The following is a 15,708-nucleotide window of genomic DNA, read 5'->3' as shown; positions in this document are numbered from 1 at the left end:
CAGCCTTCATTGATTTGTAAATATTATTGTGTTTGGTTTCATTAAGAAAAATGTCACACTCTCAGTGCTGTCCTTGGAAGCTGACATACTTCTAAACTCAATTATATGGCATGAAAACACTGTGAACAGGTCAGAATAAAACAGGAGAACCAATGTTCTGAAAAACTCCAGCCTTTATAGTTTTGCCATTTCTTGGATAAGATCAATTTTCTCTTTCCAAGTAAAGAATTTTACTTTTTCACACAGATTACAAAAACATAACAAAAAGCTGGCCAATGCCTGAAAGTAGTTCTAGGACAGTGGTAACATTTATTCATCAATGACAGATGCTTCCAAGCCAGACAACAAAAACTTTGCAGTGTTTTCCAGACTGCACAGATTTTAGCATATTTCAGAGATCAGTTACCTTGGAGGCAAAACCAGAGAAGGAATCTAATGTGCTCTGGATTGAAAAAAATTAAATCTGTCACTGTGCATCACCTGTTTTGAAGGAAGGTCCCTGAGTCCTTAAAACATCTTTTATTCCTTGGAATAAACAGTTCTCAACTAAATCTGCTTCAATGACCCTCTCCAGGCAAATGAATATCATTATGAAAGCAAAATAAAACTGTCAATAATTATTTTCTGAGTGTTACTTCTAACATGCAAAGTTATCTAAACTTTTCTCTATGCTCTTAAGAACTAAAAAAAGCCCATCTTTTCTGTAATCAGTGTATTTTCAGATTTTAGTCGGGATAGAACAGCATTTTTTGAGAATAAAGTAAGTCCAGAAGATCTTTTTTTTAACAGACTGACACATGAAAATACGTCAACAGAAAGGTTTGGGCACTCTAAATCTCCAAACTCCTAAGAATTACTACAAATAAATTCAATAAAGTGTCAAAGTATGAATAACTCCGTAATTTGAAGTTTTTCAGTTACTCAAAAGGCAAAGAGATCCTTCTTGCAAGACAAAAAAAAAAAAACAGAGGAAACATCTGTCCTCTCTAAAACTCACTGCAGTTGTATAGTAATATAGTCTTTGTATAATACAGTTGTACAGCAATACAGCCTTTGTATAACTACATCATAAATATAACTTTTCTCCAGTAAGAACTGACCTCTAATTTCACTATTAATATCATCCTGATATCCTGCAGGTAAATAATTTTCTTGTGTACTGGTCTACAAAGGTTGCTTTAGTCACTAAATCTTTGGCAGATTAAGCCTGTTATTAACAAACTGACATGAACCAACATGGCAGAAAAGAAACCTCTATGTTTTTTAAAATAATTTCTTATCATTCAAAGTATCTCTACATGGACATTAACTATTCACTAAGCCTGCTCCATGCTATTGCTTGGATTTTCAAAACTAAGTAAAAGTGCAGTAAAATAATAGTTTTGCCAGGCTTGCTTTAGAAAAACCAAGTTGTTCTGAAGTACTTCCCTTACCTCAGAGCAAATATGAGGCAACTGACTACCAACAGGCAGGCTACCTCACACTTCTTTGTAGAATAAAAGAATTCACACCAAGCAGTGGTTATTGACAAAACAGTGGCTTGCTGCCAATTACAACTGCCTTGCAGCAATCCCTACACATATGCAACCTAAATACCCACACACCATTATTTTCACTGATGAAAACTGAAGCTATAGATAGACAGCATGTCAATGTGGTGAGCAACCCTAAAAGCAAAAGCAGTTTTAATGACTGCAATACCTCTACCTAAAACTCTGAAAAAATTAATTTAGCCTTCTAAAATGCTAAGAGGGTTAAGTGAAAACCCTCAATGCTTCTCAACAATGGGAACTAAAGCAACACAGAAAATAATACTGAACTCTTGCATTCCCCAGACACCTTAGAAAGTCAAGACTGATACTATGACTGAGGAAAGAAAAGTTTTTAGTAATATTAACTGTTCTGCCATTTCAGGTCATGCAACCTTTAGCAGCAAACCTCTACACTGAGCATCCTGTTATTTATTTACAAAACATCCCACTTAACCAGCAGTTGTACTAAAAACGCAGTGTTAACCCACCTTTCAGAGACTTCTTGTTTTAGCTTTGGCATAACACCTGAAGGCAGGTCACTGTCCAGGAGACCCAAGAAGTCTCCTTCGGCATTAAAGGACTCTTTATCCAGCTCAGTGTCTGATGGATTTTGACTAATGAATGAAGAATCTAAACTTCTCTGATGCACACCTAATGCATCAACTTCAGCAGGGCGACCACAAATGCTAGGAGTGCTAAAAACACCACCTCCTTCCAATTCTAAGTTGTTGTTCTGTTTCACATCACGCTGAGGCCGACTATTCAGCCCATCATCTCTGAAGCCTTTAGCGAAAGGATTGTAATCTATTTTCAGCTGGGTAATCTGGATGTTCTGGTAGGCTGTAACTGCGAAGAACTCTGTCTGTGGGAAGGTAAACGTATGGACATCAGGGCCGTTAAGCTGAATGACTTCTGTGGCTTTGTTTGCAGGCACCAGGTGAAGTCGCGGCAGATATCGGTGCATAGAATGCAGGATTATGTGACCCTCCTGGTCCAGGGTATTGTTGGTGAGTTTAAGTTTGTAGAAGGATACTGGCTGGTGCATCCAGAACTGGCCAGTGGAAGGGGATTCTGGATGAATAAACACTCGTCCTAGAACATGTGGTTCTGCCCTCCCACTGGGCTCCCACCAACGGCCATTCCATTTGTATCGGTGGTTGTCCACTGGGGATATGTCCATGACTAGAATGTACTTCTGACTGGAATTCAGCCCTGTGATCCAGTATCGGCAGTACGGGAACATCCGCCTCCCCTGCTTCGTCAGAATCATCTCTGTGTTGCGATGGTAGAATTCATTCCACATGCTGTTGTTATCTAGGGTGACAGTGATGCCCCCTGAGACACAGTCAGCTGGGAGGCAGGTCTTGACTCTGGGTTTGACTGGAATGGATACACTGCTGGCGAGAGCACAAGCATCACTGTTTGCTACTAGGATTCCTTGGTCAGCTTTTCCATTTCCCTGCTGTTGTTTCAAGATGACAAAGAAAGCAGGCGCTGCACCAGACACAGTCCCACCATCCCGGCTAGCCAAGACAATCTGCTGTTTCTCCATGATGAGCACTTTCACAAGCTCTCAAACCAAATGCAAATTCTACAGAGTTCTGATAATCTTCTATGTGTGATCACCATTCTGGAAGAAACGGAAAACAGTTAAAATTATTCCAATACAGTCTAAGAAAGTAATTAAGTAGCATGAGACATCCTTTTTGCAATAGCTCTCCACATTAAAAACTTAAAAGATAAGCAGTACTATAAAACAGAGCACAATCAGGGTGCAACAAATCAAGGTTGCATGTGTGTATACAATTCTGACCTTATAGACATGGGGGCTATGACACCTTTAAATTGCTTTTTCATACAGAGTTTGCCCCAACAGAACTCCTTGCTTTGCTTGGTATTTCTAAGCACTTTGTTCAGACGCTCCCTCTAGTCTGCAGATCATTCACTTAACAACATTAGGCAGAACATGCAAAAGTTTTCAGAAGAGCAAATGGCACATTTTTGACACAAAGATAAAGGTCTTGTCAGAAAGAAAGAAAGAGTTCCCTGAGGTCTACAACTTGTCAAAAATGTAAAGGAGGAAAGAAAAAAGAAATGTTAAAAACATTTTCTCCTGATTTCTTTATTGAAATTGTTGAAGTTTGTGTGTTTGGAATTTCTTTGCTTACACTCTCCAGCAATTTCTAACTGTCTGTCAAGGGCAGAGAGAGAAAGAAGGGACAAAATACTTCAAATGGATAAACTCTGGAAAAAAACACAAACTAACCCCCAAAAGACCATGCAGCTAAGATTAAATGGATGAATGTGAAGCACTGGGCAGCCTTAGCTTCCTTTATCTTCTCAATTATGGAAATAATTTAAATCAAACAAGAAAACATTTGTACTGTTATGATTAGCATAATCACTGTTTAGGGAACTAAAGAAGTTACTCTTAGCTGTATATACACAACTCCACTTCTGTGTGTCTACCTCCCAGGTTAAGAATTATGTCAACACTGTAACAAAAGATCATACACTAGTTCATTTTTCAAATAGCCTGTATATTTTTCTATGTGAAAATTTAAAACATGCACTTCTGGTAACACAAAAAATCCTATTTCCACATCCAGATGTTTGTATTTTGATCCTTATTGTAAGAGGAATACAACATGGACAAAAAATGATTGATTCTTTCATCAAATATGTAGTTGATGGGAGCTGGAAACCAGACTTAATAACCACTATGAGAAGCTGAGATGCATCCCAGAGTCCTGAGGGAACTGGCAGATGTGCCAAGCCACCTTCCTTAATATTCAAGAAGTCGTGGCAGTCAGGTGAAGTCCCAGGTGACTGGAAAAGGGAAATGCTGCACCCATTTTTTAAAAAAGGGTAGATAGAAGTATTCTGGGAACTACTGATCTGTCAACCTCATGTCTGTGGCTGGGAAGATCATGGAACAGATCCTCTTAGAAGTGATGTTAAGGTGCATGGAGGACAAATGTGATTTGCCAGCACAGTTCCACCAAGAACAAGTCCTGCTTGACCAACCCAGTGGCTTTCTAAAACAGTGACTGCATTGATGGACAGTGGAAGAGTTACTGATGTTGTCTATCTGGACTTCCATAAAGCCTTTGAAAAAGTCCCCCTCAAAGTCCTCCTCTCTAAACTGGAGAGAAATGGATCTGATGGGTGGTCTATTCCGTGGATAAGAAACTGGTACAATGGTCCCATCCAGAGGGTAATGATCAACAGCTCTGAGTCCCAGGGGACATTCACAACAAGTGGTGTCCCTCATGGGTCCATACTGGCAAGGTAAATGAAGCTAACATGACTGAATGTCGAAATGGACCTGGACAAGCTTGATAAGAGATGTGACAAGTCCAAGTGCAAGGTGATAGACCTGACATGGGGCAACCCCCAGTATCAATCACAGGCTGGGGGGATGGAGAAATTGACTAGTGCTGCTGAGAAGGACCAGTTGCATAGTTGTATCCAAAGCAGCATGGCCAGCAGGGCAAGGGATGGGATTTTGCCCCACTGCTCTGCTGAGACCCCACCTGGAGTGCTGAATCCAGCTCTGGAGTCTCCAGCACAGGAAGGACACAGACCTCTTGGAGCAAATCTAGAGAAGGGGCACAAAGATGTTGAGAAGGACAGAACACCTCTCCTGTGAAGAAAGGCTGAGGGAGTTTGGGTTGTTCAGCCTGGAAGAGGCTCTAGGGAGAAATAATAATTGCAGCCTTTCAGTACCTAAAGGTGACCTACAACAAATCTGGAGAGTGACTTTCACTAAGGCAGTGACAGAAAAGGGGGAAATGGCTTCAAAATGAAAGACAGAAATTTAGATTGGATATTAGAAATAAATTCTTTACTACAAGGGTGGTTAGGCACTGCAACAGGTTATCCAGAGAAACTTTGGATGCCTCAACACTGCAAGAGTTCAACACAAGGATGGAGATGGGGCTTTTAGCAACCTGGTCTAGCCGAAGGTGTCCCTGTCCATGACAGGAAGGCTGGATCTAGGTGTCCCTTAAGGTCCCTTCCAACCAAAACTGTTCTATAATCCTATGGGGTGGAAAACAACCATCTCTTTCAAGAGAATTAATTCCTAATTCACAAGTTTTAAGTGAACTGGATATTTAATAAGACATCTTTATTTTGTTAGGACTGGGGTACTGTAGGAGGAAAAACCCCTCTGTGCCAACAAGCTGTCACACGCATGTGACAAATGACCTCAAAGCTCAGACAATTTATACCCCATTTATCATTCATATGATAAATGTTCTTAACAGCTAGGAAATATGAGAGATCCATTTTTACCCCTTACACATCACACTTTAAAACTTAATGTAAAACTTAAATTGGAGGAAATAAACCAAAACTGTTCTGCACAGATTTTGATACCCATGAATTTACAAGGTCTGGTTTTCAGTTTAATTTTGCAGAGGAAATCCTTCCCCACAAACATACCCATAACCACCTACCCACTGAGGACTCCTTAACAGAGTCCAGGATACAAAATGAATTCAAGTATATTGCTCTGCTTTTTCAGTAGATTACACCTCAAGTCCCAGCAACACAAAAGGTTATCCCCAAGACACGAGCGCTTTCATATTCACCTATAAGAACAGAATAGAAATAAACCTCAGATACACAGAGTGGTGAAAAAGGAACCACATAAGTTCTAGATGATTTTCCACCAACTTACTTTGCATGTACACATATAACATATTTATATGTATAGTAAACATACAGTTGGAAAGTGAGTTCACACTAATGCTGTGCAGTATGCACCAAAACTGTATTTGCTCATAAAGGAAACACACCATCAAAGGGGTTTCAGATCTGGTTTAACGTATGCATAATGTCAGTAGCTTTACATTTACTTGAAACCTTTAATTTTATTTGACTAAATTATCTTACTAAAGACAGACCAGAAACACACATAACAAAAAAAAGCTCAACAACCATGCATTCAGCAGAAGTTCTATGCATATAAAGACCTACAGAGTAACAGTTTCTGTTCTCCAACGCTCAAAGTTCTTATGTTGTACTGCAGTAGCTATTTCTACCACAAGCACCACGCACAGTCAAGTCTAAAACGTGCGTGGCTAAAATGTGATTAAGGGCAATTAGTGTAATCAAAATCTACGTTATTTCAGCGCTAACACAGTCTGTTACCAGAAAACAATTTAATATATTTTATTACATTTGGTGACACACAGGAGCCTGTTTTATTATAGCACATAGACTCTAATGCAATATTTCAGGGGAAACACGTGTATTTGTGGAAGCTGACGTTCTGAACAGCGTCAGAGATTTCCCCTCTCTACACAGAGACCTTGTAATTGAGAAGCAGCGTCCACGCAGGGCGCAGCGGCCAAAACCACTCACAAGTCGCACTACGACCCGCCAAAAGCAGTATGACAATCAGATGCAAAGCGTCCTTCTCATATAAATAAACCAACCCAATTCCCCACGCGCCGACCGGGACGCGGCTCCGCGCACGGCGCTCCGGGGCGGGCGGGCCCGGGAAGCGCCGTGGGAAGGGGAGCGACGGCGGCGCGCGAGCCCCGGGGCTGCCCCGCCCGCCTCCACCCGCCGCGCGCTGCCGCCGGGAGCCCCACGGCGCGCGCCCAATGGCAGCGGACACCCCACGCGCCGCGCCGCCGTTCAACACCGAACGACCGAGCGGGCACCAGGAGGGGCCGCCCCGGGAACGGCGGCGAGAGACGGGGGCCCCGCCCCGGGCAGGTGGCGTCACGGCTGCGGGCCGAGCGCAGCACCTGTCGCTTTGAACGCCCTCCTCCCCCGCCCGACCCCGCTGCCCTCCCCGGCCGCGCCGAACGGACCCCAGCCAGAAGCCTCGGGACGGGGAGCGGCAGCCACCCAGGAGCAGCGGGGGCCGGAACGACCGCCCGCGCCAGCTGGCTGAGGGCAGCTGAACGAGCGCACGTGGGAAAACCGCGCCGCTCTTTGCCGGGACCCGGCGCGGCTCTGCCCGGCGGGGCGCGCGCCACCGGCGCTCCCGAGGCGGTCCGCGCGCAGCGGCGCCTCGCGTGGCCGCCGGGGCGCGGCCGACGGGCCCGGGCCCGGCCGCCTCGTGCCCGCGCCTGGTGTCAATTTTCGCAGTTCGGGCGGCGGGCGGAGGGCGCGCGCAGAGGCGCGCGGGGGTCGCGCGCGACGCGGCCGCTGCTCCCGGCGCGGCCCCGCTCCCAGGTCGTTACCGTGCGCGAAGCGCGCGCGGCCTCCCGCTTCCTTTCTCACGCGGACCGTGTGTCCGCCAGCTGGGGACAACGTGCGTGCGCACCGTGCTGACGTCATGGCGCCGCAGCGCGCGCATGCGCACATCAGGCCAGCATCCCCCTCCCTCCCGCCTGCCCGTCACGTGCCCGCGCCGAGCGCAGGGCCCGGTGCCCGGCCCGGTCCGGCCCGCGCAGCGCCGCGCGCGCGGAGAAGCTTCTCGAACGGGCGCGCTCGCGCATCGCTCGCGCACCGGCGGCCGTCGAAAGCCCCGGGGCTCCGGTCGCGCGGCTCCGCCTCTCTCCGCGCCAGGAGTGCGCGCGAGGCTCGCGGCGCACGGCGCCCCCCGGCGGGCCGAGCGGGGCGGCGCCGCCCCGCCATCCCCGTGCCCAGTGCAGCGGCCGCCTCCTCCGGGAAAGGAGCACCGCTCCCTGCGCCGGCAACGCGCACCGCGCCTCTCCACAGTTGGCAGCGCTGCCGCCGGCAGGAACCGGCCACATCCCGCGGAAACCCTCAGCTGAGCAAGCAACGCAGTCAGCTCTATTTCCATCGTCTCAGCAAGTTCTCGCTGACCGGCCAAAGCGCGGCTCAGACTCTGACCACGGCAGCTGCGGTGCCTGTGGGAGGGCAGACACAGACCCGTCACACCGCGCCTCCTGAGCCGGGCCATGGGCGATGTTACCGAGGCGCTGACAAACAGAGAGCCCGGGCTCAAGCCCAGCCCTGGCACGGCCTCGACAGAGCTCCCCGCCTGCAGAACGGCGCCGCGCAGCTGCCGCCCCATGCCCAGCCTGGTAGGCCTTCACAGACACCAAGAGAATTAATTACATGTTATAAATCAGGCACTTCTGACAATAAGCCCACTAAAACACAGTTCTGAACGTTAAGGGAATTCACACCAACATGCATCACGGCTGCGGGCAAAAACACCTCCATGAAGCCTCCCATCCCATCCCTTTTTCCATTAAGGTTATTTATTTTACAACACTGTGTCTACTATGAAACAACAACGACTTACACATGGTGCTAGAAGGCAAAGACATCAGGGCGACACCAAGGTCCAGGCTCACCCATACTCCCAAATTTTGCACTGACCGTTGCCTACCACAAACTATAACTTTGTCAGGACTGCTCCTCAATCTGTCACCCTCAATCTTGTCTTATTTGAAAATGGGCAGAAGAGCAGCAGCATTACAAAAGGTCAGCACCCTTTAGAAATTTCTTGGCAGCATAAGTGTATGCTATAGAAAATTATCTCAGAAGCACAGAACTAAAGAAAATAGATTTTTAAGAGACTTGACAAACATGCATCAAAACATTAACACAGGTGGGTCTGGTATGGAGGCCCAGAGGAATGCCACCAGCTCTGTACATGGATGCACACCTCTGTCTCTAATGGGTAGGGTGTTGGCCACCACGTAAGCAGGGCAGTCTCAGCCACCTGAGACACAGCGAGGACCGGGAACAGCATTGTGGGCTGGAGCTGCTGTGTCCACAGGCCAGCAACCAGGGAGACTGGGATTCAGGAACCAACAGTGTCTAAACTCTGCTGCTGAAGGGTCTCTACCATACATATAAATATATATATATATACACACACACATATATATATGCGTGTATGTGTATGACCTCCTCCTGCTCAGACAGGGAAGGGAGCAGGATATGGCTGTCTCTGCTGTGCTCCTCTATGTGTGTGTCTGCCTGATTGGTGTGGCCGGTCATGTTTACATGTAAATGTCATGTGTGCGTTTGCTCTATGGGCTTGTAGCTACCAGCAATATATTTTCAGCCTTATTACTGGTCATATTTGGGGCATGGAGCTGCAACAGCCTCAAGGTGTTGGATCCAGCATAGTATTTTTCCTGTAACAAATCTAGTCAGAAATAATTACACCTATTTCAGGGATAATTTTATACCTACAGTCATCACATATTCTGTGGAGCAGTCATCGAGTTTTAGGGACACAGGATAGACATGCTATTTTGTATTAACCAGTTTGCTTCTGAACAATGACAATACACAAATAAGTGGGGTTTTTTTCAGCAAGAGAGTAATTTGTACAACTGAGAACAGACATAGAACTCAAGAGCAGACAGTACCCCACGTTCATGGCCCAAAAGCCACATGTTCCAGTCATGATAAAAGAAACAAACCAGAGACTGTTGACATTGCCAGAGATTTTGCTACAATTTTACCTAAGGCGAGTAGAAATGCTTGCCTGCACCAAAATTGAACCCCTGGTTTATCAAGAGAACAGATTAATCAGTAAAAATCACAGCAGTACTACAGACTCCCACCAGCTTAAGTAACCCAGTTCTAAGCAGCTTAAAGCTAACAAGAAACAGCAGTGCTGCACTAAAGAATATCATCTTGTTTAGATCACTGTGAACATCCGTTTTAAGGACTTGTTTGTGATAAACATGAATTGGCAGCACAGAATTGAACTGGCCTGCACCTACTGAAACCCTGATCAGAGGGAGTTACAACCATCCCATTACTGGCTAGTATAAGGTATTTGAAATCTTTAGGTTCACTACCAAGACGTACACTCTTCCCCCAAATGCTTCGCAGACATATTCTCTTGAAGGTAAGAACTAGAGTCTTTACAAGCTGCATTTCAGCATCCTCTAAATCACATTCCTGTTTTCAGTAACGCCCACATGGTGCTATAAAGTGTCCATTCAAGCCTACCTGCTACAAGTAATAAGAAACCGTTAAGCGCTGGAGCTGCAGCATCAAACTGTTCTTCACCCATTCTTACATTTAACCCGTGGTAAAGATTCAGTAACGAAGCAGGAATTGAAGGGTCACAAGTCCCAGGCTTCGCTACAGATGTTTATGTGGGAGAACAAGGTAGAGTATATACACATGTAACTATACATAGTTAGGCAAAACAGAACAGCTGCCAACTTGTGAAAAACGCTCAAGAGGTGTCGATTACATTTTTTGTTAGCAATCTCCTGAATACAAGTAGATACATGACAGGTCATTTCTGTCACACAGCACAGAAAGACACTACTACAGGAGCATAAAGGAGCCTTTCAGCTCTTAAATTCACTTGCTAAAAACAAGCACTAGCTGAAACTACACTCACAGCCTGGAAACAACAGCTATCAAAACCAGCTGTGCCAGTGTAACACACCCACAGCAGCAGTCTAAAGTTTACCACTAACAACAACCAGACAGCCCTGACTGGGCTCAAAAATCCCACGTTTTGGACATTAAAAAAAAAAAAAGGCAAAAACCAACCAACAAACCAAAATCCACAAGCATTTAAAGAGCTGAAAACGTAGTGATGTTACAACCAGAAGTGTTGAGTAATGTGCATAGTAGAAGAGTTAAAATACAAAAAACATTCCTTCTTTAGATAATGTTTTGCCACTTTGGAGAAGGATTAACAGTAGCAACCCACAGGAAATTCTGTTAATCCAACATAAACTCTAAACTGCATGTAGAACGGTATCTAGTCTCATTTTCTATGCCATAACTAGCCCCACTGGCCTCCAACTCCTTCTCCTTCAGTAGCAGTCTCCCAGAGCATAATGTTAGCTGTACACAGATGTCTCTAATAATTAGCAGCACCTGTGTCAGCTCCAGACTTCTCTCCTTAAGCAGCAGAACCAGGCCAAATTTACTTTAGGAAAAGTTTACCTAATGTTATTTTTGACAGGAAACCAGGCTTAAATTATTTTCTTAGCTTTAGTGAAGAAATATAATTCAGTGCCAAGATGTTAAAAGATGAAGTGGTGTCAGAATCTAGACCAAAAGTGAGATAAAGAAAAGAAAATACTGAAAGAAATGGACTGTTGCAGGAAAAAAATGTTTTTCAGATATTTATAGAATATTTTTTAGCTTTCCTGCTGATGCAAACACGCAGAAACACATGCTACAGCTGCAGTCAGAAAGCACTTATGCCCACAAAAAGTCTGACACAGCTTATGCACTGCCAACTTTCAGCCCAGAGCCTTGCTTTATACTGAAACCAAATCCACATCACACTCAGAGCCCTGACTATTGCAGGATGAATAGGTGGTAGTTCAGAAAGCTTTTCATCAGCTGAGAGCTACACACCTGCAAGAGCAGCAGCTGCTTTTGGAGGAACAAGGCACATACCTAGGAGGGTGGAGGAAAGAGAGAAACTCCTGCTTCCCCTCTCCAACAGCCATACCATGCCATGGAGTCTGAACTTCCAGCTCCCCATGAAGTCAGCTCCCCATGAACTTCCAGTCCCCATGACAAACAGCATTAATCCTGCAACATACAATGTATTTTACATTTCTCAAGAGTTACCAGAACTTTTGGGAAACACTTCCCAAACAATGAAGACTGCAAAATGGAAACGCACCCAACTGGATGTGGCACTCAGTGCCATGGTCTAGTTGACAGGTGGTCATGGGTCAAAGGTTGGATTCCATGATTTTAGAGGTCTTTTCCAACCTAAATGATTCTGTGATTTCTGTTAAGAATGAACCACTGGTGAGAGGCCAGGGAAAAAAGTCAAAGTTAACTAATAATAAATGCTCTTTTTTATCTGTATAAAACATGTTATATTTAGGTTAATGTATTTTACATTACTTCCCATATTTCACTAGTCAGTGATATGCCCATTACTCATACATTCAATGAATGCTGTATTTTTTAACATGCTAACTACCAAAAATCACAAAATAAAACAATAAAGCAATGCTTTGCTTTTTGCCATGCAACACTGGCAGAAACCAGACATAATCAGCAGGAATAACACCATTTTGATGAATTTCAGTCCCTTTATGGCCATCATGAGGAACATTTATCACATATATGTATCTTCAGCTGGGGATCTTGTCCCCATCATAGAAGAAAAAAAAATGAGGCAAATAGACCTGCGCTCAGGACTATCCTACTCATTCAGCTACTTTATAGCAATACTCATTGCTACAGAGCCACTAATGGCTCAGCAAGTTAGAACTGCCAAGGAATCTGTATTCCCCTTTTAAGTAAGGGTGAAAAAGAAAGTGACACTAATTAAAGTCCAGACTGTTGGCAATATGTTCCAGGTTCATATCCACCTTCATTATTGTTTATTGACTTACCTGTGGTAAGGCAGACCACACCAAATAAACAGAAAGCACTGTATGAGAGTTAGCAAAACAGCCCAATCACAGCATCACAAGTATTTGTTTAACAGTAACTGGGTCATAGTCTTGTCATTCTCCAAATTGGCTTTTCCTGAAGATTGTGATTGGAACAAAGAATGCATTTTTGTTGTAGAGTGGGAACTAGATAAAACCTTTCATTTTCTCTCTTTTATGCTGTTCACATTTCTTTAATGCCTGTTTTGGGCTTGATTTAAAAAAAAAAATTAAAAGAGCTTTCTTCTGATGACACACCTTCATCATCCTTCTCACACATTGCATTCTTCCTTATCCAGTTCAACAAAGGATTTATCCCAGGTACTAAAACTAGCCAAAATCCAACAGTGAAAGCACATTTCATCTTTGTGTGGAAAGAGAAGAGCAACTCCACCATCAAAACTTGATTCTTTGTTCTAAGGTAACCCAGTCTTAAGAAAGAATAACAAAAAAGCAAACTAATACAGCACAACACATCCTTAGTTATGGAAGAATAAGACAAGAGGAAAGCCTTGCTGGTGCTGCAGCTAATGACACTGCTCCTTGTGCACATGCCATGGCTGAGTAGTTTTTGTAGATCCTCTGCTGTCTATGAAACAGCAGACAACAGCCTCCTCATAGAGAAGAGCTCTTTCTCACTCCACTAGCCAGAGACCCATTCCATTGTGTTTGTAAGGAAAATGTTTTGGACTTCCTATTTCTTAAGAAACCAGGTTTTAAAAACAACCACAAACTTAATAAACCATCTAGTGGATCTGTGTATAAATGAAGAAGTGGCCTACAGTCAAAGAGAAAAAAATTTAAAATTTCCTTTTTTTTTCTTTTTTTTTTTTTTTTCTGGAAGGCAACCAAGTTTATTCACAAGTGGTTTCCTCCAGTTGCATGTTTTCCCCCATGGCAGGCACAACAATGTCTGCACCAATATTGAGCCAGCAATGGGTGAGGTTAACAATCATCTGCTGTTAGATGAAATACAGAAGTGAATGAATGCTGCCCATCTCCACCAAACCTAAGAAATATGGGGTTTTTCCTACCAAAAGATGTACAAAAATGCTCACCTACGGGAACACTTTTCAAGCAGAATCAATTTCCCTTTCCAGTTCTCAGTACAGATTCACAAAGCACTGTGCCCGAGGGCACTCAAAGGGTGCTGCAGCTGCATCGCGCAGAACACCTGCAAGCGACAAGATCAAAGCTTCACCCTGCCCCTTTTCTTTAAACCGTCCTTGGTTTTCAGTCTACAGCAACTCCAAATCTTCGGGGCTCTAACCCATCCCATGAAGTGCGACTACAGACGGCCCATGCCCTCACACAGTTCACGTCGGGAGAAAGGCAGCGTGACTGTTGTGCAAGATTTGACATCTTAATGAATCAGGCAAGATGCTCCAACCACATATTGGGAAACCACTCATCTCCCCGGGTTGCCGAAACAGCCGCTGGCCCTCGTGCCTAGCTACTCCTGGCTGAGCTCGCCTTCGCGCTTCGACTGCCTTCCAAACTCCTCAGCTCAGCGCGAGCAGCTCCAAACGGGACGGGACCCGGGCCACCAACGGCGCCTGCCCCGAGCGACCCCGCTGCCGCCCCCCGCGGTGTGCCGGGGCGCACGCGCGCCGCCTGCGGGCCGCCCCGCCCCCGGCCGAGGGGCCCCGCTCCGGCCCCGCCCAGCCCGCCGGCCTCTGGCACCCAGGGGGCACCGGAGCCGCCTCCCGGGAAAGGCTCTCCAGCAACCCAGCCCTGTCTCATAGGTGGCGCTGGCCACGCCCCCAGCAGGGACCGGTCCCTGGGAGCGCGATGGCTTAGGGAGCAGCGGCAGCTGCTCAGGGCCGGGCCTCACCCGACCTGACCCGACCCTTCCCGGCTGGAGCGCCCGGATGCCGCTCGGTCCCTTTAAACAACCCTCCCCGGTCAGGTGACCGCCGGCCGCTACCCATTGCCCGCGCCCCCGGGTCCCGCCCGCTCGCACCCTGGACAGAGCGGCGCGGGGGCGCGCGAGGGGAGCGAGCGGCCGCCGGTCCCGTCCCCGTCCCGCGCGCGACCCCCTCGCCTCAAACGCGGGCGCGGTGGCAGCGCGCGGGCAGGCGGCGCGCGCGCGGGTGATTGGGCGGCCGCCGCGCTCACGTGACATGCGCACGCCTCGCGCCACCTCGAGTGAAAAACTTCCAAGGAGAGGGAGGGGGGGCCGCCAGCTCTTACCTGGCTCCGCGCGCCGCCCGGCAACGCCCCGGCCCACGCGGCCCTCGCCCGCCACGCGCGACCTCCTGCCGTCCTCATTGGCCGCCGCGACCCATCACGTGCGCTGCGCACGTTCCCTGCCCCTTTCCCTGGCTTCTCTCCCGCCCCGCGAGGCCGGTGCCGGAGCGCGGCCGTGCGGGAGGAGGGCCGGGGGCACCAGGGACCGGCGGCGGCCGCGCGGAGCAGCTGCCTCGCGACGCCCCGCCAGCGGCGCGCCGCCGATTGGCCGGAGCCGCCCGCCGACGCACTTCCGCTCCCAGAGTGCCGCCGGCCACGCCCTTCCCGCCCCTCCCCCGGCCGTGCGCGAGGGAGAACACGCCGCTCGCGCGTGGGGCCGCGCGGCAGCGCCTCCCGTGGCCGCGCCGCGCGCGCGCCCTTCCCGAGGGGCAGCCGCAGCCCGAGCGCGTTCCCACGGGCACGCCGGGCCCGGCCCCGCCGCCGCGCTCCTTCCGCGACACCGCACTGCCGCGCCTTCCCGGGGCTCCTCGTCTTTCCTCCGCCGTCCGCATTTGTAAATCACGGACGGGGGGCTCGTGCGCTGCGGAGTGCGATGTTCTGGCGAGCGCCGAGGGAGCGCGGCTGGAGTTCAGAAGGATTTCCCACGCTGTGGA

General features: G+C 47.4%; 1 protein-coding gene across 10 annotated transcripts in view; it reads right to left on the bottom strand.

Annotated features, from left to right (window-relative positions):
* Positions 1-15,315, bottom strand: part of MGA (MAX dimerization protein MGA) — a 59,482-nt gene extending 44,167 nt beyond the window's left edge. For 4 of the 10 annotated variants that reach the window (XM_077180181.1, XM_077180188.1, XM_077180187.1 and 1 more), the window contains exons 1-2: positions 15,059-15,315; positions 2,021-3,162 (exon numbers count right to left, since the gene is read on the bottom strand). In XM_077180181.1, the coding sequence (XP_077036296.1) occupies positions 2,021-3,084 (1,064 nt within the window). In that variant the 5' untranslated portion in view covers positions 3,085-3,162; positions 15,059-15,315. Of the gene's footprint in view, positions 1-2,020; positions 3,163-5,995; positions 7,338-7,738; positions 7,835-11,867; positions 11,888-13,923; positions 14,040-15,058 lie in introns of those variants that run through there. The other 6 variants (XM_077180189.1, XM_077180190.1, XM_077180183.1 and 3 more) reach the window with 5 other exon arrangements.
* Between the last annotated feature and the right edge of the window lie 393 nt (positions 15,316-15,708).

Source organism: Agelaius phoeniceus, chromosome 6 (assembly GCF_051311805.1).
Source record: "Agelaius phoeniceus isolate bAgePho1 chromosome 6, bAgePho1.hap1, whole genome shotgun sequence".
Lineage (NCBI taxonomy): Eukaryota > Metazoa > Chordata > Aves > Passeriformes > Icteridae > Agelaius > Agelaius phoeniceus.
Note: the sequence above shows the minus strand (reverse complement) of the source record. Positions and strands in the feature narration are given on the sequence as shown.